Here is a 25,806-nt window from a genome sequence, read left to right on the forward strand (position 1 = left end):
ATTTAGCATCCATTTTTGAGCACCGAACCTAATGCGGAGAGTCCGATTCTTTGTCCGTATTTAACAGCAGTAGCGGACTTCTTCGGAATCATCCTATTACGTCCGCTTGTTTGCCCACTGGGTAGTTACGGAATAAACACTATTTAAGATCGTGTTTTAATACTGGAAAAGCTTTCTTCCCTCTTATTTCATTTACATTTACCTACCTTTACATCTTTTTCCAGATGGCTACAGCATTGAAGATCTGTGCCCTCTTTCTGGAATGACTGGTCCAGAAATCCGGGGCAAGGCGAAACACCTGCTACGCGGCTCCATATTTGGATCATCTTCTCTAAAGGTGCCGGCAAATCGCTACGTAAATAATGGGCACGGTTATGGTCTTGCAATAGCAATGCCATCTACCAGCGTTGGAACAAGTGAAACTGTCGCCGAGTCGGCAGCTGGAACATCTGTGTCAATTGTTGAAGTGCAAAGTGCCGACGATACCAGTGACAGCTCTTCCGAAAACTGCATGTGGCCCAATGCTTTACAGGTAATTAATGGGAAATGAGATTGTTTATAGCCTTAATGCCTTCTAATGTAGTTTGTAATTATTAGAGGTTTTAGTAGAACCATTTTCCGGTTTTCACTTTTCGTTTTCGGTTTTATCAAAATCGTGTAAATTGCAATTGTTTTGTTATCGGCATATTTAATATTTTGTAATTTTTAAGCAGTTGGAGTAGTTTCTTTCAAGAGTTGGCAGAATGTTTGAAATGTGTTTTTGTTTTTAAATTGTTCGTTTAGGAGCAAAATAAAGGCAGCAATTGCTTAATTCGTGCATTTGTTTACAGTGGTCTCAATTAAATTTTAACTGCTCTTTTATCATTTACTTAATACAATTAAATTTATATGTTTATAAAAACCGTTCAAAGCGACGGCGAGTATCCTTCCAGCTTTCAATTGAATTTTTGTCAAATAAAAAAAATATATATGTATATAGCAAGGTTTATTTAATAAATAATAATAAATAATAACAATAATAAACTTTATTATAAATTTTCGAAAAGTATAATTTTTGAAATAAGTAAATAAATAAAATAATTCCATTTCAGATTTGAAATATCTAATATAACTTACATTTTAAATATATACGCTGAACAAAAACAACATTTATAATAACATGTTTACAGTTTTAAAGTCACCGTTTTACATTTATAGCCTTGCATTTTGGTCTACATCTTTAGACCGTTCCTATGCCAGCTATATGATACAGTAGTCCGATTTTCATATGTCCGTTTCGACATATAAAAATTAAGTAGTGAGAGTAGACAGAAATCCATCTGCAAACTTTTATTGAGCTTCAAAACTGAGGGACTAGTTTGCGTAGAAGAGGACAGACGGGCATGACTAGATCGACTCGACTGTTGATGCTTATCTAAACTTCTGACTAAAATTATAATACCCTGGAAGGGTGTATTCGACTTAAAAATAATGTAACATACATCTTTTATATATGTATCTACCCTAAATGTCATTATAATAGGATGATTGTGGATATCGCATGAACAGAACATTAAGGTTAATTCGGTGCAAAAATGCCCACTTTTCAAAAAACTGTTGTGGCAAACCGACTAAATTTAGCTTAATGAATTAAATACCATTTAATAGCGCAACATTTTAACAATATTTGATAAATTTTTTTTTTTGTATTGAGAAATATTTAGAGGTATAGGAGTTACAGGGAATCTCCTGAGTCACCTCAAAAAAAATTTGGTTTGCGGTGTACATCCTAACTGCCCACAGAATCATCCGATCTAAAAAAATTATACCTCATTCGGTAAGGGATAAGTGTCCCGAGGTATTCACAAAGCGTTTTTATTTTTAATTTTTTTTCCCGATTTTTTATAAAAATTGGAAGTCAAAACCCCGATTTTTGACTAAAAAATTAAGTTAATTAGTTAAATAAAAAACATAATAATATTAAAAATTAAAAAAAGCTCGTCGTGAGTACCTGTAGAATTACCTAAAGAAGTTATGTTCCAAATTTCAAACCGATTGGTTCAGTAGATTTTGAGCAGAGCTTGCAAATAACTTTCGACCGTTTCTCGTTGTCTGCAAATAAGTGTCTCTCTCTGACTCTTTAGGAAAAGACTCAGAGAGCAACCGTTTCATGGATTCTTGAATGAGCTCGCTCGCGCTCAGAGCGAAACCGTTTTTTTCTATTCTGTGTTGTTCCAAGACCGTTTTGTCGTGTTCAGTGAAGAAACAAGTCTTTGCTTAGGTATTGGTATACATTCACACGCATAAGCAAAAATATTTGAAATTAAAATTAAATTGTTCTATTAATGAAATTGTATTATTTCTTTGCATATGTGTTGGTATACATTTACAAGCGTTCGTTTTTCAGACGAAATATATTAATTGCAACTTCAACGAAAGTAAATGTGAAGACCGTTTTCGCTGAGTTTTTCGGTCAATCGGTCTTTTGCTGACTCTCTTTGCGCGAGCGGTCCTCGTTCCGCTCTTTACGCACTGCTCATTGAACGACCGAAATAAAAAGAGCTCAACGAAAAGCGCTCAACAGAAAACAAAAATGAAGACAGCAAAACTGTCTTGATCAGAGTGAGAGCAACGGGAGCACAAGAAAAAACACGTTAGACAGTTATTTGTAAGCTCTGATTTTGAGTTATCGTGTACACCGATTTTCAAAATGGCATTTTTCAGGAGAGCGCTTTAAACTTTGTTATTCTCATACATTAAACACCAGACGACCTTTGTTCAACTCTGTATAACTTCGTCAATTCTTATATGATCGATGTAAAACTTGGACACAATTCTTAAGATGTTGAACTTTAAAAATAAAAAATAAAAAAAAAATTAAATACCTTACCCCCCCCCCCCTTAAAATCTAAACACGGTTTGTTTGGCGATAGTTAGGCGATAGTTTTTCGGTGCAACTCTGATTCTTCTTCTTAATTTGACCATTCACCACGAAAATGTAAACAAATTGGCGAGGAACAAATGAGATATGGAATTTAAAACGTGGCGCCAAAGCTACAAGCATGCCCAAAATAGTTGTTGGCGTTTTTTCTGTATATTCTTGCCCCAATATGTCCCCAATTGTTACTATTTAATATAAACCGCCTACCTCTACCTTATTTTAAAGATTTTGGATGCCTATACCACCTATAGACACTCTTCGGGGAATTTCATTTAATTCATTTAAATTTACTGCGGATAAATTCTGACGCAATCTTTGCCTTTTGCTGTTGTACAACAGCCAAAATAGTTGGTAAATGCTCCATTTCAAATTTGCAACTGCCAATTCGACAGCCTTTGTTTACGTTTTCATGAGCCACAGCTGATCGATCAGCTGTTCGGATGCTAAATGCGCTTTAATGTTGTGTGGGAACACGAGTTTCACATTTGTGAAAAATCCCAAACGTTCCTCACAAATGTGCTGTGTGGGAAGACAGTATTAGATTAAATATTCTATATAATATAAATTATAAGTACATGTCGGAAAGTTGGTTGCTAAGTGCAAATTTGAAATGCTTGTTGCCTTGGCAACAGAATTATTCGGCATGCTCAGGTATTGGTAGCCCTGTAGGTGTCGCTGGCGCGCAGGCGCAATGACAGTTGAGTCGGTAACAGGACAAGGACAGAAGACTGTCTGTTACTGAGTGAGGTCTGTTCGTCTGTCGCACAATAGGAGAGAGTGAGAGAGACAGCTTGAGATTGTCTAGGATTGACGTCTGAGCGAAAAGTAAGAAAAGGTGAAAGGGCCACAGGAAAAGTGGCGTGATGACAGATACGATTTGACTGCGCAGGCGAACAAAATTCGCTGGCTCGACTACGGGTGAAATTAAGTAACGGTTATCTCCGACATACATATATATTTTGAGAAAAGGGGAATGTGAACTTTCACTGATCATTGATGGCATCGCTGTTTTCTTCTACCTCATATATTTTATTTCAATTTTCAAAGTTTCAATACCCAATTTTTTCTATTTGTTCTGTTCTATTTTTCTGCTTAGGGCGCGAGGGCGAGACATCGCCTACATATACAGAAATTCTACTAAAACGTTTTCTCTTTTATTTCCGTGCTTTTAGTACTCCTTGCTGCAGACGGTAGTCGAGGCCTGCCAGAAGAAGAAGCATTGCAAGTTTCACGGATCCCCGCAGTTCTATGGACAGGGCGCCAGTGGAGTGGGTGACAGTTCCGGAACTAGTAGCTATCATAGCAGCACGGCCAGCTCCAATGGAATCAGCAGTGACCCATGCCCAAAACGCAGGAAAATTGTGGAAGTTGCCTACAAATGCCGTCCGTGTAAGTCAGTCCCAACAACAACATATCAGGGGTTGTTGCTTTTTTTTAAACTGCAGTTGGCTCTAATTTGGCGGACCATGTAAATGGTGACTCTTGGACCAGTGCTTCCGATGAATTCAAAGTATTTTACCTCTAACAGCAATCTTTCAGAATCATATAAAAGTCCAACTGAAAAAGTTAAAACTTGTGGGTTGGGACCTGGGAACCGCACTCATCGTGATCCAAGAAAATGTTCCCACTGTTCTATCCGACAGCAACCAAGTGAATGGAGGGATTTGGCACGACGTAAAGGGGCCTTGCCAGCGTATCAAGTTGAGAGGTTTTTCCGTCCGTTTTTTTTTTTAATCCAGTCAGGTGGAATAAGAGAGAAATTTTGATAACTCGGCAAGCAGGGCCAACTCAAATACAAAGCATTTAATCATTTTAATATAACCAAATCGTATAAAATAACTATTTTTTAAATTTGAATTTCTACTATAATATAAATTTTAAATATATACGAGGAAAAAAAACTAAAGTAATGTCAACTTTCATAAACTAACCTTACATATTCAGGCCTGCTCCGGTAATCGAAAACGGCAAGATTTTTTCGTTTTCGTTTTTGAAAACGGGAAATTGGTGCTCTGGTAATCGAAAACGAAAGATTTTTTCGATTTGAAAACGGGCACCTTTTTCTGGCCGGAATGAAAAGTAAATGGCTTTTTTTATATGAAATCAGATCTTATTTACAAAAGGAAAAAAATAGTTTACTCGGTGGTCTATTGATGTTTATTCCACACCACCACAAGATCATTCTGGCAGGTAGTTATTTTATAAAAAATTTATTTCTGACCCCTCCTCAGATTTGACAACAAAATTTTTGCCGTGTTCAACCAGTTTTCTCGTTTTGGCGATAGGCCGATAAGTTTACCGCAAAAAGATATCGCCAAGGTTGCCATATTGTTGGTGGAACGAAACAGCCAGTTAAAAATACTTATAAAATATAAATGAATACATTAATAACTTTAAAGGACCGCCAAAATGGTTGTTTATAATTAATGCTATTTAATGTGATTACTTAAATGGTCCAAATTAACCAAATAATTATTTGAGACCACCGGAATTAAAACTGTGAAAAGTGTGGCAGCATCTTAGGTGCCTGGATTTGCTTAATTCTACAATTTTTTGCCTTTTTCTGGCTTAGAAAAAGGGCAATTGTAAATATAATAGGCAGTACTTTACGTTGTTTGCTTATTACCAACAACACAAGTTAGCTGCTTGAGCAGTGAGAAACGATGAGAAAACGAAACATCCGATAGCAGAAATTTGCCGAAAACCGGAGCAGCTAAAAACGAAAACGGTTCGTTTTCGCCCAAAACAAAATCGAAAAAATTTTACGATTAAGCCTAGTACTCTGACGAGAAAAACCCGTCCGATCTGCCCTTGCAGATTGGTTTTGATATTTATACCCTTGCAGGGTATTATAATTTCAGTCAGAAGTTTGCAACGCAGTGAAGGAGACCTTTCCGACCCTATAAAGTATATATATTCTTAATCAGCATCAACAGCCGAGTCGATCTAGCCATGTCCGTCTGTCCGTCCGTCTGTCCGTCTGTCCGTTTCTACGCAAACTAGTCCCTCAGTTTTAAAGCTATCTGAATGAAACTTACGGGCCGGATCGGACGACTATATCATATAGCTGCCATATAAATGATCGATAAATTTTTAGAAAAAAAATTATAACTTGGCAGTTTTTCAACATTTTTGCATCATTTTTGAGATATAGCTAATTTATATTATTTCAAATTTTCGGTTTTAATTTTATGAAAATCGGACTACTATATCTTATAGCTGTAGACATGAGCTTCTGGTATTATTTCAGAATTTTGGTATAAATTTTATGAAAATCGGACGACTATATCTTATAGCTGCCATAGGAACAATAGGGAAAGTAATAGAAAAAATTATAACTTCGTTGTTTTTCAACGTATTTTCATCTACTTTGAGACATGAGCTTTAAGAATTATTTCAGAATTTTGGTAACAATATTATGAAAATCGGACAGCTATATCATATAGCTGCTATAGAAGCGATCTGTAGATGTAGAGAAAATGTAAAGCTGGGAATGTATAACTTTAACTGTCAAATATAGGTAAAATGTTATGAAACTCTATTTAGTGTCTGTTTTCGGCAATATAATTTATAATATAAATATGAAAACCAATCTGCAAGGGTATACAAACTTCGACGTGCCGAAGTTAGCTTCCTTTCTCGTTAAACATATTATATTAGATATTTTAAACCGAAAATATAGTTTTATTAAAATACCTCTTTTATATATCGACTCGATTATTGTTGTTGAACAAGAATATTAACACTTTATGCGTTGCAAACTTCTGCCTAAAATTATAAACCTAACATATACAAATAAAAATTTCGTCGGAGTGAAGAAATACATATGTCTAATTTTGAATCACCCCATCGCGATGGGGTAAACGATGCATCGTGTACACTCAGACCCACGTCTTGGGTTTAGTAAGTTAGTTAGTCAGATAAATAAAATGCTGTTTATTTATTTTAGATCCTGAAAGGGCGATATATGTAAATATCTAAACGATTTTATTTTAAAACATCTTTTCTTGAGAGAATTCATGAGAATTGAATCTTGGGTAGGCCTACGTAGAGCCTGCGTAAATACCACTGCCTTAACGCTCCCAAACATGGTTATCTCTGAACGTCGAGAACTTTATTGCGATCTTCCACCAAGGAAGGCGGGAAAACCCCTAATTAGGCTTTAGTTGACAGGCTACTGTTTTGATAGGCAAGCAGGCTTTTGTAAACGATCGGGAAATTTTCATTAAAATGTTATTGATTTTATTGTTCATTATTTTAGGTTTGGTCCAGAAAGACAAACATTTCAATATTATAGAAAGAGTTAAACATTTTTTCAGATGAGTTTCGCAGTAAAGTGGCGTGCCACAACGATGTTGCTCAACTGGAGTGTAATCCGTACTCCCGAATTGCCGTATACAGCGCCAGCTTTGGCAGAACTGAGTACGAGAGCATCCAATGCCCCCAGCCACAGGGCGTTCGAGAAGAAAGTAAGTCTTGGAGAAGGATATAAATTACATTCTCCGTAGCTCTCAAATTTAACGTACACCGATTTTTTAATTACTTCTCCTAAAGCGTGCCTGGCCTCATTTGCCACGGAAACTGTGATGCAAATTTGCCATGGAAGACGGCGATGCAACCTGGCTGCAGACGCTAATACCTTTGGAAGTCCATGCCAGGCAAATTCCCGGATGTACTTGAAGGTTGTTTATACATGCGGTAAGTGGGTCATTGAAACTGAGGGGTGAATGATATAGCTGGGGAATGCCTCGCTGGCCGATTCCTGTTAGATTTATAAGCGTTTTTCAAGTGGGACCACTCCGTTTCTTATCCCTAATTAGTGCCAAAGCAAGTGCTCAAAGAAAGTAACGAATCGGAAGTGGAGACAGACGAATCTGAGGACTTCGAGGGCGATATGAACGACCTTTACGATGACGAACTGATCTACAAAGAGTCGGAGGCAATTCCAAAGCTGTACAGCAATGCAACAACGCTAGGACGCCGGAATATTACCAACGGACTTGCTCAGGGAAATGGCCCTAGTCCGTCTGGCAATCAGACCATAACGAACAGCTCCCTCGTCGCAGATGTGGATAGTAATGACGTGAATCCTGTGATGACACATAGCGCAGACTTAAGTCTGGAGGGTAAGATATATTTACAATTAAGCTGTATAAAACCAATGCTTTGTCTCCCTGCGTTTTAAAGTGTTCTTCCTTGTCCCTTTGGAGAAGTGGACCAAATAGTTTTTTCACTCCTTTTTATGCTTCTAATTTGACTTTTTTAATACATTAACAGATGACCAAGAGCGTTTATATTTGTACCTGCTTATTGTGGGCTCTCTCGGGGTTGTCTTTTCGATAGTGATTGTCGCCATTAGATTGGTCCTTCAAAAGCGCCGGGGTCTAACTACTGACACGCACTCAAACTCCTCGACCAAGGGTGGTGGAGTTTCAGGAGGTTTAGTTGAAGAGACAACTATTCCGAGCGGCTTTAACGACACAATTTCAGAAATAGACGGTGAGATCGACCTGACAACCCCACTGCCTTTGCCAAGCTTGTCCCAGAACGAGGTAAGTAATTTAAAACTAGGTCCCTTTCTGTTCATCTACTTACCCTGTCTGCTGATGCCTATTTAGAACTACTTGACATACGCGCCGGCGAGCAGCTTATACGCTGGTTTATCCCCATCTCAGCTAACGGCTGGGACTAGCTCAGGGCCCGTCTCCGGCCTGATGGCAAATTCGGTTTTGGCGGGGGCTCAACAGTCACCCGACATTATAGGTCTGTCCCCCACTCCGGGAGCATTTGTAGCCACCAGCATCGCCAGTGCGGGCCAGGGCCCAGTGGCGGGAATCCTGGCCTCCGCTATTGTAATTGGTTCCAGTGCTCCCCGAAGCAGTGCCATAAGTAAGTAAATCGTCAGCCAGTATGGGCTCTGATTCCAATTTCAATTTCCCTCAAAAGGTACCATGGTACCCATTTCCTCACTAGCTCAATACACAACAGCGCCGACTATCAGGGGAGGATATATCATAAACACTGAAGGCATGGGGCTTCAGCGGCCAAGTAACTCTCCGACGCCGCCAACCTCCATGGCCGGAGGTTCTCCAGCACATCCGCCCACTCATACGCTTCCGTTGCCCTCTCCATTGGCCATGGCCCCACTGGGCCATGTTTCAATTCCCATGACTGTTGGTGGCGGCACCTCGACGTTGCGCCGCACAAAGGCACCGTTACTGCAGACGCAGCTTTCTTACGATGGCACCGCTCCACGCACACTATCCACCGGCGTGGCTGTGGGCTCGCAGTTCTACTACGGATGACAGAACACGTTGGACTATGAGCCACATGTATATACCGCTTCCATGTGCGGACCCACGGACCCACCTAGTGTTGGCCCTCTACCGGTTGAAGCTCTAGATCGAGAAAGTAGTTGCGACGTGTTTTTCGGGCCTTAGTCATTACAGACACTACACAAAAGCCCTACAAGGCTCGAGGAGAATTGCCAACAAAGGACAATACAAGGATAACTCTAGCCTGCTCTTAACACTTCCAGGCAATTCCAAGATCCAATCTGATTCCCAGGACTCCCAGTCCCCTGAGTCAAAAGAAGAGGCTGACTTTAAGCACGGATACGTTTCGGTAATCAGCAATCTGTGTAAATATGTAACGAAGAAGTCTTCTTTTTATGTATATAATTTTTGTATTGAAGTGGAACAGCAGTAGAAATATAATTGGTTTTTGTCTAAGTCGAGATTCTTTGTTTATCTGCCAGATTGGCTTCTCCTTAAAAATAGCTGTATATCTGAGAGTAGTTAGATAGTCCTAGTTTCATAACGATTTTTTAAATCATTCCATTTAACATAGATTGCCTATCAATGGGATTATATAGAAAAGGGCGAAGGGGTAAGTTGATAGATAGCATTGGACAGACAGTAAAAATGAATAGGGGTCCGTCAAAGATATGGTTCAACGGCTTATTTGTACAAATTATAGAACCAAGTCTTCAGTCGGAAACGCAACACAAATTATCGCAAATGTGAAATATAAGAATGCCGTCACATTCGCGATGATTCGACGTAGAAGACATGTAGCCGCCTTTCCCACGTTCTGGCAATCCAGTTAGAGATATTCACAACTCCTTACTGTGTGCTTCAGATAAGTGCTTTACAAATATATGAGAGCAATTAATATCCGACGTTACTGGCTTTAGTAGGCCCAGGGCAGGCCAAAAGGTAATGGCTTGTGCATACGTGCCGAGGTGAATCGTTGGACCCCCGAAAGAGTTTCTGAATGTGCGAAACTGGCAAAGATGAGTAAAAATGTGGAAGTGACCCGGTTGAAGTAAAATAGCATTGTCGGCAATCGATGTTTGGGGGTGTCTGACTCAGTGTACTTCAAAGAAAGCTAAATTAGTCTCTGTGTTATTTAACATTCTAGCTCATTTTGTTACCTACATTCATATGTCTATTGATAATTAATGTTTAGTTTTATGGCATTTACATTTTAATTTTGTTGAACTTCTCATACTGTTTGGTTTCAGTTCTAATTTTAAATGTCAAGTGCCTTTCTTAATAGCATTTAAGTGAGTGCTGCGTAATTTGAATCGTGACTCCTCGAAGAGAGCAGTACAATTTCGTGTATATAAATATATAAAACTTGTAAACCAATAAAAACAAGCAAGTATATTAAGCCAAAATGTGACTATTTCTAGGGTAATAGTCATAATATTGTAGTGAATAATAACCTGTAGCTAAATTCAAGATTACAGGTAAAGTTTTCGTTAAGCTGTCCTAATACTGTGGGTAAAATATTAGATAATGTTTTAATACTGAAACAGTCTGGTACTATAAAACACTAGAGAACCGCAAGTGGATGTGCAACGCCCCTCCCTATAAGAACGTAATTATGCAATTGTAAATAAATGATCCATATTTGGCCAGAATTATAGTATAAAGTAATCCATTATCAATAACTTGTAGCCGTGTACAAAGATGTTAACGAAAACATGAAATATGCAAGTTCAAAAATAAATGCTGGCACATTAATCAAACCAATCCATTTTCTGCGTAGCTAAGCAGGAGGTAGTGCTCATTGAATTATAAAACTACCTAAAGTTAGAAAATAAACTTGATAGAACCCCCAAACAATGTATACAAAAAAAAAAAAATATTTATATATATATATATATATATATATATATATATTATTTAAGAAAAACTGTGCAACTCTTTAAGTTATATTTTTCTCTTATATATGTCATGTCAATTTTATAAGTTTCATTTTCATAAAATCAATAAATGAAATAATACCTTGAAGTATAACTATTTATTGTATTGGATTTGAGCTTCGGTAAGTACTATTAGATTGACAACTAGAAATAGTTACTTTGGTCACTTTGAAACAATAAAAAAAATAGTTATCTTGTTTTCTCTGAGCTACATATACATATATATATACACATATATATATATATATATATATATATTATATATATATATACACATATATATATATATATATTATATATTTCGAGTTTATATTGTATTAGATATTTCAAATCCAAAATAAAGTTATTTTAATCGATTTAAACTTTAAATTAAAATTAATTTTTTTAAATAAATAATAAATGTATATACATTTTATATATCTCCTGACAGTTTTTGTTTGACCAAAATAAATCTATTCTTAAAAGCTTCCTTTCCTATTTTTTTATGCGATTAAATATATGTATATAGTATGTACATATGTATATATACATATGTATTATTGATTTAAAACTAATAATTAAAATAAAATTGAGAATTCTCATAAATGAAATTGGAGTTTGGTAAAGGTAAATCCTAAAACTTAGCAATTGTTCTTGCAAATGACAATTCGGTCAAACAAATAATACTGGAGTTAATATTTTAGCTATGTACCTATAGCTAATATATATATATATTTCAAAACTAAAAAAATTATTTACTTAAAGGCGTCCTGCTTTCCCAACAATTTCTCAGGCCGTCAAAATAAAACAAAATTGCAGAACTAAGAAACGGAATAAACTTCTTCAATAGTTTGAGATGCGCTGAACTCAAAAGGTTTTTAAGATATTCTATCATAAAAGGTCAACTAAAATACAGTTTTTGGTACTTTTGAGGTGCTGTAACTTCAATATGATTAATTTTATTATGCTATCAGAAAGTACTGTTCTTGACCTGAACTTTTATTTTTATTTTAAAAAATTTTTATGGATTTTCGAGATACTATCTTTTATATATATTGTCAAATTCGACACACTCAGTATTAGTATGAAAATGAAAGGAAGCAAACTTCGGCACGCCGAACTTTGTATACCCTTGCAGTTCGGTCCCTGTTGGTCAAATTAATAGAAAAAAAAACGAAATATATTTAAGTTGAATATTTATACATAGCATACATATAAAAATTTGGTTGTGATAAAGGCATATCATTAAAAAACACTCCTTATCCGGTCTGAGGTAAGGATATGGATTTAAAATGGCAGATTTTGGCTATTCTTAATTAATAAATAAATTTAAAAAAAAAATAAAAAAGAGAAAGTTTAATCGTATTAAAAAATATATGCATTTTATCATCATTTCTATGGCAGCTATATGATATAGTCGTCCGATCCGGCCCGTTCCGACATATAAAGCAGTTTAGCATTCAGATAGCTTTAAAACTGAGGGACTAGTTTGCGTAGAAACGGACAGACGAACAGACGAACAGACGGACAGATGGACAGATGGGCAGACGGACAGACGGACATAGCTAGATCTACTCGGCTGTTGATGCTGATCAAGAATATATATACTTTATAGGGTCGGAAAGGTCTCCTTCACTGCGTTTCAAACTTCTGACTTAAATTATAATACCCTGCAAGGGTATAAAAATAGGGATATAAATGAAAGAGACTAAATCTCGAAAACCAATAATAATATTTGTAAATTTTAAAAACGTATTATTAAGGGCAAGAACAAAATATATTGAAGTTACAGCACCTCAAAAGTACCCTAATACCGTATTTTCTGCCATTTCAAATTCAAAAATTTTGAAAACCTGACGTAAAGGAAATTGTCTGAGCAAATAAAAAACTATCGGACTATTGGTTTTAAAAAGCTGGCGCCCTGTATTATTTCTGCTATCTTTCACTGCAAAAGCGTAATATTCTCTTGAGTGGCGGTGTTTTTACGGTCGGAGAATGCGACTATAACGTTTTTACTTGTTTCTTTATGTTATATTGAATCCCTTTTTTATTTTCTTTTTTATATCTGCAGTGCAAAGTTAAAATGGCCCTTAGTCGAAAGCTGTAAAGAGCAAAGCGGTCAGTCAACATGAAAAAATTTCAGGCAACGCAAACACAGCTGAAGTGTAAGGCCACTTCATTGTAAAACAAGAGTTTTTTAAGAATGGAATTTCAAAGAAAATATTTCTATCCAGACACATAGGACGAGGGACTACTGGAATTCCATGTATGCTACTTATTTCTAACCCTGTGAGTGCGAGAGATATGCCTATACTATTTCGATTGCCTGTTTATACGATTATGATACTAACGCATTTATTTTTTTATTTATTTAAAAAAGCTTTAAGCTTAGATTACCTATCTGTTTATTAAGTCAATAGCTAAATTTATATACATATTTAAAGTTTTTTGTATTGTTTTTTTTTCGGAGCTTTAATTTTCTTATGAACTCATTTTTTGTTTATGTTTCCTGCGGATGGGCATCCTAGGGCCTTGTGAAGTCAGCTGAGGCCTAAAAAAAGGAGCCTCTAATGATGGCCAGTCCAGAGCAATCGTTCAAAATATGGTCGATGTTCGGGAGACCACCGCAGAGACTCCAAATTGGGTTTTTACTGCCTTTTAGTAAGTGCTTTTTGGTTTTGTTGAGTGTGTCCTTTAAGAAGTCGGATAAAGGTGCTGCACTGGTGCCTCCCGATCGCAGCTGGGAGAGATATTTTTGTGCATGTAGGGTTAAATGACCGTATCTATGGTAGAAAGTGTTCCATTCCTCCGTCTTTTAATTTTCAAAGTAGCGGTTTATTAGTTTGTAGATGTCCTTGCAGTTTATGGGAGTAAATGTGAAGGTTGGTGGCTAGAAATCCAGAAGAAGGTGATTTTTTTTTAGACCTGTGTGCTTATCCTTCGTTTCTCCCGTATCGCGATATTCGGGATTGTTTATTGCCAGGAGGGAAGACAGACTGTCGGTGCACACAACGAATGCCCCCTTGTTATTGGTGGCAGAGCGGCAGGCTAATAGTATAGCAGTAGCTTCTGCTACAAATATGGAGTTGTAGTGTGGGAGGGTCCCCCCCGCCATGATTGAGTTGTTTGCATCAACGACAGCGAATGTGGTTGAATAATTTTTCAATTAAAAAAAAGCGTGACAATTGGTTATGTAGTTTTTGTGTAATTGTACATGAAAGTCGAATATTTTACCGATTTTATTTATATTTCCTACTCTTTTTGAATGTCCTTTTGAAGTCGTCGGCCAATATCCGATTCGGAGTGGTGTACAATTTAGGGATGAGCCGTGAAGCCGTTTCTTGTATCCTAGTGGGGATACGGAGTCCGGACTCCGCTAGTATGCACTTAATCAGAGATGTCGGAAAGGCGTAGATTGATCTGCGTGCTGCTGCGTAATTGTGTTTGCGGCATATGTGAAGGATCTGGCATTTCTCAATGAAAATTGATGCCAAGGATTAGGTATCCCATTGCTCCAGCTCTTCCAAAACTTCAGAAAATTAATTTTTGATGAATTCGAGATAATTTTTTTTTTGTTAAAATAAATCCGTCGCACAGTAACTCCTTTTCCCATTTTACGCTGCAAGAATCATAACTTTTGAACCAAATAAGATAATAAATTAATTTAAACGCCATTTAACTGCCCTTTTTCATTCCATTTTTTATAGGGTATCAAATGAAAAATTCGTTTTTTTTTCAATGAAAGTAATTTTTTAAAAATATTTTTTATTTAAGTTTTTATCTTTATTTTTATGTATACAAATAAAAATAATTTAAAAACTGAAAAAAAGTGTACCCGCCACGCGCAACAGTTATTATATTTTTTGGTTTGTATGAAATTGTGTCGGTATTTTGGTATATTAAACCCTGAGTAGTTTGGGTTTATGCTGTTGTACTTCCGCAGACGCAGCTCGACGCAGCAGATGTAAGTTGATTTTGGTCCAGAATAGATCCACAAAGGTCGTAGTTATAGTGTAGTAGGTGGCTCAGCCCATCCAAAAAAGATATACTCTACTTTAGCCAGGAAAAAAGTGAAAGAAATGGACACCTGGCAGGTAGCGATTTACCGGTGCAAGCCCAAACCCAATTCCCTTTTTTTCGGATTGGGTTACAGTTTATGAATGTGTCTATTATTTAAAGCAATATTATATTACCTATCATGGCGATAGGTAATATAGTTTTTGTGTAGGGGAGAGTGGGGATAGGTGAACCACTTTTTCTTATTAACATTATTATGTCTGAACAATTCGACTTAGGGTCTGCTGTATATAGAAATCTAAAAGAGCCCACATTCCTTGGAATATTAAGTATTATGCAAAAATACTATCTTTTGTTTTGTAAAGTTTATTTGCTTTCCAAATTTTTGTCTCGAATGGTTCAGGTATCCCCACCCGTGGGGATAGTTGAACCACCTATCAGGATAGCACAAAAACTACAATTGTATAAAAAAAGTGTAATTTATTTCTTTGTGCATGCCTTCTTTCAGTTCGAATATAAACATTGCACCTTTACAGCATGAAATCAAACATTACAATATTGCTATTTATTCTTATTTTTGTTTTTATTCTTTATTTTTTCTTGAGTTTTCTGATTGCGTTTTTCCGCGATCAATTTTTCTGCGGTGAGTCTGTAGCAATGATACTCCTTCCTCGTTTTCTTTCCCGAGTCGCCTATTTTCGTGGTTTAGCCTTTGGGTACCCTCGTAAGTCCTGGTGGTTCATGTATCCCCACAAGTCATTAGCCAATTAGAAGTGATTTGAAGAAAACATGAAATATTTAAACTGCGTGAGCTATCCGTGAAAATATTATAATTTGCGTCTACTTACGATAAAATACAATTTTATGAAGTTCAATCCCACTGGCGAAGCACGATAAAATTTTTCCAAGAAAACGTTAGGTCACAATTGAAGCTGCAAACGGCGAATACAAACTTCGATTAGCGATAAAAACGACAACAATCGTTTAACGCGACTGTGCGTGGGTGTGAGGTTAGAATATGGACTAAGTAAGCAACACACATAAGATGGCGCACCAAATCATGACAGAAGGTGAAATATTTGTAGTGGTTCATCTATCCCCATGGTTCACCTATCTCCACTCTCCCCTAATATTACCTGAAGGTCAACCAATTTTTTATACCTTTGCAGGGTATTATAATATTAGTCAGAAGTTTGCAACGTTTGAAGGAGACGTTTCCGACCCTATAAAGTATATATATTCTTGATCAGCATCAACAGCCGAGTCGATCTAGTCATGTCCGTCTGTCCGTTTCTACGCAAACTAGTCCCTCAGTTTTAAAGCTATCTGAATGAAACTTTGCATATAGTCTTCTATATACTCTCACTGCTATATATGTCGGAACGGGCCGGATCGGACGACTATATCATATAGCTGCCATACAAATGTTCGATAAATTTTTAGAAAAAAATATAACTTTGTTGTTTTTCAATATTTTTACACCATTTTTTAGATATGGCCATTCTATATTATTTTAGATTTTCAATAAAAATTTCATGAAAATCGGACGACTATATCTTATAGCTGCCATAGGAACGATCGGGAAATTAATAGAAAAAATTATAACTTCTTTGTTTTTCAACGTTTTTTCATCTACTCTGAGATATAAGCTTTTTTTATTATTCTAGAATTTTGGTATAAATTTCATAAAAATCGCACAACTATATCATATAGCTGCCATATAAACCGATCGGTAGATGTAGAGAAAATGTAAAACTGGGAATGCAAAACTGTAACTGTCAAACAGTAAACATAATAATATAGGTAAAATGTAATGAAATAATATCTGCAAGGGTATACAAACTTCGGCGTGCCGAAGTAGCTTCCTTTCTTGTTTTTTCTTATGATGCAAGAATGGAAACAAAGTTCACCTTTGAATGCTCATATCTTCTACAAAAAAAATTCGAAAATTGATTTTACTGCAGATTCTGAATCCATGGAAAATCCTGTCGAATAAGTATGGTTAAAATCGTTTTTGCGTCAACGACTTTTTTGATTTTTGCAACGGCTTTTGTTCGAGAGGCGCTACTGTGCGTCGTCTGCATACAGCGAAAAGGATACATCTTTGTGTCTGTTAAAGATGGATATGATTTGTTCAAAGCCAATCATAAAGAGTATCATAAAGAGGAATACCATGTTAAGTTGTTAACTTTCTAAAAGTTATATTGGTCATGAAGGCTTTATCAAGGTTATAAAGCCTTGGAACAAAACCCCAGAGATCAAGTTGGTGGAACACTGAGTGTACGCGATCGAAAGCTTTTTTAAAATCCGTACACTTACATTTTTTTTTCTAGATTTTAGGATAATCGCCTTAAATGTTGAGAGCCCCTTTCTTTTATGGCAGCTCAATAGGCGGGAGTTTGAAACACCCTTTGAACCCTTTAGGGTTTTATGTACGGATTACAACCGCCTCTCTGATATTATTATTCGTAGTGATTACCCTTCTATACTAAAAACTTTAATACTTGTAGAGTTAGCTCGTAGTGTAGCCCCGTAGTCTAATTTCGCATGCGTTTTTATTTTATTACTATTTATTTATTATTTACTTATTTATATTGTTACATTATATTATATTTTTTTACATTTATTTTGTTCTCTTCTAATGTTGCATGGGTTTTTTTTTATCTATATATTTATAATATATTTAATTTTTTTTTCTGTTCTCTCATAATGTTTCCTCGTCCATTTCTTCTTTCATTCTAACGCGTCTATCTAGTTCGCGATTCGTGCCGTACGTGGAGGAAGCGGGACCCCGCGCAAAAAAATAAATAATAAAAACGCCCTAAAACTAAGAAAAATGTTCGAGAATTACGAAAAAATGTACACTCATACAATTTTTTACTTAAAATCGCCATAAAAAAGCCACTTTTCGTACGTACATTTAAAAATTCGTCATTAAAATGGATTTAAATGTAAGTCGCCCTAAATTTGAGAAAAATTCTCCCTAAAATTAGGAAAGAAATTTTCTTAAATCTAGGGCGATTTTTCTTAAGGGGGGACATCTGAGTAACTTTTTTTAAAAATCGAAATTTTTTTTTTTGGTTAAAAAATACTTTAGGGTCTTAAAAATAACATATCAAAAGATAGAGTCCGGCAAAAGTTTCTAAGTGTCGAAATTTTCCATTCTGCGGCGATGCCTCACATGTAATCATATACGATTTTAAAACTTTAAACGCGTTTATCTCAAAACCACTTTTTTTGAGTTGGCCGGAAACCTAACTCGAACAAATCTTAACCGATCGATCTGAAATTTTTACAGTATATCCAAAATACCTATGGCTATCGACACACGTAGGATTTTTTTTTTTTTTTGCTTAGTTTTTTTTTTATCAACAATTTTGTGACGTTTTTTTCTCATGAAAATTACAAATTTTATTTAATCACTCACCATTTTGCTAAAAATCAAAATATCGAAAAAATCCTACGTGTGTCGATAGCGGTTGAGATATAGAATCTAACAAAATTTGATTTTTTGTTCTAGATCAAAAATTAAGGACGTTAGGTTTCCGGCCATGGACCCCTTTGTTTATTAACAAAGGCGGCCAAAATGCTAACACTTTTGGTGTTACAAAATACTTGCTCTTACTAAGTGTTGGCCGGCCACCGTCACCTCATGCCAGAGACGTTTAAACCAGTTGAGAATTGTATGCGCACGCGTTGAAAGAATCCAGCAAAATAAAGAAGATTTTCCGTAATTTAAGAAAATTCGGCCGTAATTAAAGAAAGAAATTGAACAAAGCAAATCAGAAAACCTTGCCCAAAATTTAAGGAAAATATATAGAAATAGAAAATTTAACCTTAAAAAATTGTATTTATGGTGGCCTTTCTTAATTTTACGGTGCCTGCCTTAAATTCAAATACACTTTTTTCGTAATTCTAGAAAATTCTTAGTTTAAGGGCGATTTTATTTAAGGCGATTTTCCTAAAATGCAGAAAAATAATTGTATGAGTGCAGAAGGCTAAAATATATCGTTAGATCGTTGTGGTGCCGACAAGAACGGCACTTATATTAATGATATTAATAAACTAAAATATTCACAATCTGGAATTAATATTTAATTTACAATTTACAAGAGACTTTTTTGCCATTTCCTTGAGGCGGAACGGGAACAGATGACTTGGGTATAAATAAGCAAGAGCGTCGTCGATGGTTGTGGTTGTCGGCAGTTGGTTAATGTCACTGCGGATGTTGACGATTACATTTAAATTATTTACGAGCCTTGTCGTCGTCACATTTATTATTCGCTTAACTTTTATGACGATGGCGGATTTTCTCCAACGCTTTCATTCAAGCTCTATTAAACTTCCTTTAACGCTCAGACACCTACATACCTCCGTCTGCTATTCATTTCCTTCAAAACCCAATGGTGGTAACTAATTCCGAGGGTGTCACGTTTAAGGACGTCTTACGAGCATCATTTTAATTTCCAATTAACGTTTATTAAAGCTTACAAAGCTTTCTTCTGTTTTCGCACAAAATCCAATATATAAAAGAAATCTAAGAATAATAAAAAGCAGTAATAACTCATCTTAAGGAAAAAACAGAAATTGAAAATTATCCAGAAGATAGCCATTTCGGTCAAGTGAAAAAAAAACCAACAAGACAGATAAAAAACATTTGTAATTTAAAAGTGAAGTAAAGTAAAATGGGTTTGATCAAATCTAATACATTAACTTCATTAAATGTAACTACATCTTAGCCTTCTAGAAAAAATCGTTCCAGCTTGTAAAAAACCCAACCCAAACGATTTATACTCTATTCATTTTACCAACATGGATCGAATCTGAATGACACAATTGCAAACTGTATGGGTATGCAAACTTCGGCAGACCTAAGTTAACTTACATTCTTGTTAATATTGACTTTCAAACAAACGGAACTTAAACTACAGCATACTATACATTGTGAGTGAATTCTTGTTACTATTTTGTATACAGGCCTGCTCCGGTAATCGTAAAATTTTTTCGATTTCGTTTTGGACGAAAACGAACCGTTTTCGTTTTTAGCTGCTCCGGTTTTCGGCAAATTTCTGCTATCGGATGTTTCGTTTTCTCATCGTTTCTCACTGCTCAAGCAGCTAACTTGTGTTGTTGGTAATAAGCAAACAACGTAAAGTACTGCCTATTATATTTACAATTGCCCTTTATCTAAGCCAGAAAAAGGCAAAAAATGGTAGAATTAAGCAAATCCAGGCACCTAAGATGCTGCCACACTTTTTACAGTTTTATTTCCGGTGGTCTCAAATAATTATTTGGTTAATTTGGACCATTAAAGTAATCACATTAAATAGTATTAATTATAAACAACCATTTTGGCGGTCCTTTAAAGTTATTAATGTATTCATTTATATTTTATAAGTATTTTTAACTGAATGTTTCGTTCCACCAACAATATGGCAACCTTGGCGATAACTTTTTGCGGTGAACTTATCGACCTATCGCCAAACCGAGAAAACTGGTTGAACACGGCAAAAATTTTGTTGTCAAATCTGAGGTGGGGTCAGAAATAAATTTTTTATAAAATAACTGCCTGCCAGAATGACCTTGTGGTGGTGTGGAATAAACATCAATAGACCACTGAGTAAACTATTTTTTTCCTTTTGTAAATAAGATCTGATTTCATATAAAAAAAGCCATTTACTTTTCATTCCGGCCAGAAAAAGGTGCCCGTTTTTCAAATCGAAAAAATCTTTCGATTTCGATTACCGGAGCACCAATTTCTCGTTTTCAAAAACGAAAACGAAAAATTCTTGCCGTTTTCGATTACCGGAGCAGGCCTGATAGTCTCAATCCTGTATGTAAAGTAATCTTCTTATGTATTCCCCTTATTTCTTTCTTTCGACGGATTCCTTTTGCCGAAGTTTGTATACCCTTGCAGATTGGTTTTCATATTTATATTATAAATTATAATACCAAAAACAGACACTAAACTGAGTTTCATAACATTTTATCTATACTTATTATGTTTACAGTTTGACAGTTACAGTTTTACATTCCCAGCTTTACATTTTTTCTGTACATCTACGGATCGCTTTTATGGCAAATATATGATATAGTTGTCCGATTTTCATAATATGATTACCAAAATTCTGAAATAATACTAAAAGCTCAAGTCTCAAAGTAGATGGAAATACGTTGAAAAACGAAGTTATAAATTTTTCTATTACTTTCCCTATCGTTCCTATGGCAGCTATAAGATATAGTCGTACGATTTTCATAAAATTTATACCAAAATTCTGGAATAATATACAATCAAAAATGATGCAATAATATTGAAAAACAGCCAAGTTATAATTTTTTTTCTAAAAACTTATCGAACATTTGTATGACAGCTATATGATATAGTCGTCCGATCCGGCCCGTTCTGACATATATAGCAGTGAGAGTATATAGAAGATTAAATGCAAAGTTTCATTCAGATAGCTTTAAAACTGAGGGACTAGTTCGCGTAGAAACGGACAGACGGACAGACGGACATGGCTAGATCGACTCGGCTGTTGATGCTGATCAAGAATATATATACTTTATAGGGTCGGAAACGTCTCCTTCACTGCGTTGCAAACTTCTGACTGAAATTATAATACCCTGCAAGGGTATAAATATCAAAACCAATCTGCAAGGGCATACAAACTTCGGCGTACCGAAGATAGCTTCCTTTCTTGTTTTTGGTACATTCAGGTATATTTTACAGTGAGTTGTTTTAGTTTTTTGCTTCGCATTTGCAGAGTCGCAGCTGGACTCAGCCGATGAAAACTGATTCTGATTCAGGAAAAATGCGCGCAGTGCATAGTCACAGTGTAGTTGTCAGCTCTGTTCAGCTTTAGATTTTGTATACTACTTAAGCCAGAAAAAGGTGAAAATAATGAACACCTGGCAGGTAGCGATTAACATGTAAAAGTCCATGCCTAAATTTCTATACCCTTACTGTTTGTAATTGGATCATAACAATCAATTCGTTCGTGTGCCATGTTATTTTTGTTCATATTGATAACCAACGTTTTATAGCCAAGTTTGTTAAATTGGTTGATCAACCTTAATACAATTTTTTAATGCTATGCCAAAAAGATAAAATAAATAATAAAAAAAATGTTAATCGTATAAAATACCTATATATTAGATATGAAATAAATATTTTAAATATTTATGCTGAAAAAAAAAACAATCGAATTAGTATCAAGTGTCAATACATTTACCTATGTACATATATTATATTTACAGTTTACAGTTACACTTTTACATTCACATAGCGGTGGAGAAACATCGATGTCCGCGAACTCGTGCTTCCTCTTGGTTGCAGTTCCAATAACTCTGAAATTTCTCCAAATCCTGGAATATAAAAATGGTAAGAGTGTCGAAGTTATTATATGTATTACTTTTATTAAAACTTACGGTTTTGGAAGTTTCCCATTTTCACACATCCACGGACGTTGGCTACAGCATCAGTTTAATATTTGATAACCTTTAAATACAATCAGTAATCCAATTTAGAAATATATTTTAGTGATGTATGCTCTGAATGGGGAGGGTAAAACTGTTTTGCAGCGGAAAAAGATTTATGTTTTTGAAGTGTAACTGCTACTTTCACTAGTTCTTCTGCATTTTTGGAGGGCAAATTATGCGGTCTTACTTTCTTAATAACCGCCTATGTTTGAGAACAAGACACGTTCACCTTTTGTGCATCGGTTTGAAATAATATAATATTTGGACTACAGCATAAAACAATATTATTTTTGTATATTAAAAAAGACAGCAAAATGCTAACACTTTTGGTGTTGCAGAAAGACTTGCTCTTAATAAGAGTGTGTCGGCCACCGCCACACCATGCCAGAGATATTAGAATCAGTTGGGAATCATATGCGCTACATTTGTCGCCCCAAATTTGTCGGGCGGCTAGCCCTAGAAACTTTTTCTTAATTTTAAAATATTTTTGTTCTTTTTTGTTTGTTTTAAGGCGTATTTTCTTAAATCTATAAATATTTTTATGATCGTAGAAGCTCTTCTAACAGAATAAATATGTCCATTTCAATGTCAATAGTCTAGCTTCATTATCAAGTGCTTTATGCCTATAAAGCATACATATTAAAATTTATGCCAGGTGCCGAAAATAATAATTTTAATTGATTAAAAAAAACTTAAAATGTTTCCGGGAAAAATTGAAATTTTACGTTGTCATACATACTTATGTGTGTTATACATAGGCTTTATTGAAGGAATTCAAATTCCTTTTATATATAAACGGACTTGGACTATCATATATCATATATGTACATATGTAACAGCAAAATATCGGTGTGCATTATTATGGTATACTTTTCAAAGCGTATAACTTCTGCTGCGAGAATATATGTACTTCCAAAAGATTGTTTTCTACTTTGGTTTTGTACATTTTGACGATTTAAGAATATTAGGACAAAGGACATTTATTTTAAGAAACCGTTGTTAAATATTATATTTGGAAGAAGTTAGAGGATGTTTTGTTATAACCAGACAACTATGTCCTAAGCACTTTTACACGAATAAGAGATTTTTTTAATTTCAAGTTATGCCCCTACATATATTATTTAAACTGGAAAATATCACAGAAATAAACTTACCACAGCTGCCGGGAAACGAGTTCTTTAGAATGTTTTCTCACTTATCGACGCTTTGATAAGCAGTAACACTGCACCCACCTTCTCCTCCACACGACTGGTACTTAAAACTTGTTTTTCTTTGTTTTCCGCTTGGCAATCTGACGTGGCTCAAAGAGTCAAAAACTGAAAATTAGATTGTATGAGTACATCGGGAAGCCAACGGGAAAGAGCTAGAACTGCAGTAGTTTCTGTACCCAGAAACGGCGCACAGCTCTTCCGTGGTTAATTAATTCAAAAGTGAATAAATGCCGTCCTCTGCCTCCGGGCCATGCCAATTGTCGGCCGCCACCGCAGCTAAATGCAAGTAAAAGGTAAGAGGCCGTGCCAACGGCAAGGCCGCCCAGACAAGTCGACTAGAGACTTCTGGTTACCAATATTTGACTCGTAGTGCAGTCATTAACGGCAAATAACATACTTGGACAAAGCAAGCCCAGGAACTGAAAAATAAGCTCTAAGAAATTGGCAAATTTGTAGTATTTTTTGTACAGGTTTTGTAGTTTACAGAAAGGTATTGAAACAGCTGCTTTAATCAAACATTGTCCTAAGCTTGAAAAACCCAAGCCTAACAACGATTTACCCTACAGCAATATAATCAGGGAAGTTTAGATTGCTTTAGCTGGACTTGAGTCCTTCCACTTAAACAAAATTATAATAGTCGGAAAGGAATGCGACAAATGCTATCTCTCAGCTAGAGCTGGTATATATTTATGTATACATGTATAATAACTGGGTCCAGTTCCAGACTGGTTTTCAGATGGGCTAGGGCCAGCATCACTTTTCCTTTCAGATGGGAGTCAAGGTCAGCGAATTACGCACGGAATAGCGTCTGGGTGGGAAAATTAGTAAACAGAGCGTACATTGGGCAAACTGGTTTGATGCGTGCGTAATTCAGACGGTCCATAACCAGAAGCCGGTAATTTTAGGAAAAAAAAAATCATACATATTTATATTGTACCGTTTATATTATAAATTTTTTAAACCGGTGGCACGAGTCTTCAGCGATGACCGGTTTGCATTTGGCAACAACCAGACTTCACGTTTGGTTTCTTTTAGACAGCATTTTCTGGTCGCAAATCGAATTGGTAATAAATGCTGCACCTTTAATAATGGGCCATGATATTTTTAGATTTGATCGAGAATACAGATTAATTCTGGCTGGCGCTTACTGGTGTACTCAAATAGTCCAAATCTCTTACTATATTCTGACGGATCATCCAGGGATCAGTCAGATTAAACCACTCTTCCACTAGTAAAAGTTTGAAATTTTATTTTAAACCAAAAAATAAGACATTGGCTTTGTAGTGCAAACAAACATAGAGGCAAATTAGAATGCATCGGTTTTTTTATGTTCATTATATTATATATTATATATCCGCATTTGTCACTTCACTATTCGGAAAGTAATAAGTGGTTTTTGTCATATATGGATATTGCTTTATTTAATATTCAAACTTTAAAAATTCTCCAATTTACATCAAGCAGAAGCACAATTTCAACGTGGCGTATGTGGAATAAAGTCAATCTGAGTCAATTGGCCTGAGTTTTCACCCTGGAAGCACTACATTTGCAGAAAGAGCATGCCCAGTCGATCGCCCTCAAACGCTTCAAAAGCAACTGCTGTGGTGCGCTGACGGCGATAAGTGAGAAGTCGGTTGCCGACTTTGCACGCTCCCCGCAGGTCTGCTTCGTCTTTGTGCTCGTCGCGGCTGCACTATGGAGCCAACTACTACTTATGTTGGCCAAAACTTATACTTTAAGGTTGTTTCCTTTTGTTGGGGCACATTTCCCATTCTACTGTGTAAAAATCAATGAACATTAAGCGTGAGTTTACCGTTGAAGTAATACGTAACTTAAACAAATTTCTTTAAAAATAAAGACACACATTTAAATAGCATTGAACAAAGTATTTAGTTCCAGTCCGAATTTAATCGCGGTGAAGGAGACGTCTTCTTATGCATTATACATTTTCTTTATCAGTTTCAACCACCGAGTCGATCTAGACTGCT

At 35.8% G+C, this 25,806-nt stretch overlaps 1 protein-coding gene and 1 long non-coding RNA gene across 10 annotated transcripts in view; one reads left to right on the plus strand and one right to left on the minus strand.

The window, feature by feature from the left end:
- LOC108073985 (uncharacterized) overlaps positions 1–9,656 on the plus strand; it is a 31,688-nt gene extending 22,032 nt beyond the window's left edge. For 3 of the 4 annotated variants that reach the window (XM_041777531.2, XM_041777533.2, XM_041777532.2), the window contains 8 exons: positions 225–532; positions 4,093–4,309; positions 7,240–7,389; positions 7,475–7,618; positions 7,741–8,046; positions 8,198–8,472; positions 8,539–8,809; positions 8,867–9,656. In XM_041777531.2, the coding sequence (XP_041633465.1) occupies positions 225–532; positions 4,093–4,309; positions 7,240–7,389; positions 7,475–7,618; positions 7,741–8,046; positions 8,198–8,472; positions 8,539–8,809; positions 8,867–9,225 (2,030 nt within the window). In that variant the 3' untranslated portion in view covers positions 9,226–9,656. The remainder of the gene's footprint in view (positions 1–224; positions 533–4,092; positions 4,310–7,239; positions 7,390–7,474; positions 7,619–7,740; positions 8,047–8,197; positions 8,473–8,538; positions 8,810–8,866) is intronic. The other variant, XM_041777535.2, reaches the window with a different exon arrangement.
- Positions 9,657–15,417: 5,761 nt separating this feature from the next.
- On the minus strand, positions 15,418–25,471 carry LOC138928752 (uncharacterized). 6 transcript variants are annotated; one of them, XR_011445091.1, is made up of 6 exons: positions 25,274–25,471; positions 23,762–23,923; positions 22,557–22,626; positions 22,384–22,493; positions 15,977–22,313; positions 15,418–15,859 (listed from the first exon to the last, which is right to left on the minus strand). It is a non-coding gene; the product is annotated as an uncharacterized lncRNA (long non-coding RNA). The 6 variants fall into 6 exon arrangements; XR_011445088.1 differs by having other exon boundaries at positions 24,756–25,471; XR_011445090.1 differs by lacking the exon at positions 25,274–25,471 and adding an exon at positions 23,995–24,749.
- Positions 25,472–25,806: the final 335 nt, after the last annotated feature.

This window comes from Drosophila kikkawai, chromosome 3R (assembly GCF_030179895.1).
Source record: "Drosophila kikkawai strain 14028-0561.14 chromosome 3R, DkikHiC1v2, whole genome shotgun sequence".
NCBI classification, from domain to species: domain Eukaryota; kingdom Metazoa; phylum Arthropoda; class Insecta; order Diptera; family Drosophilidae; genus Drosophila; species Drosophila kikkawai.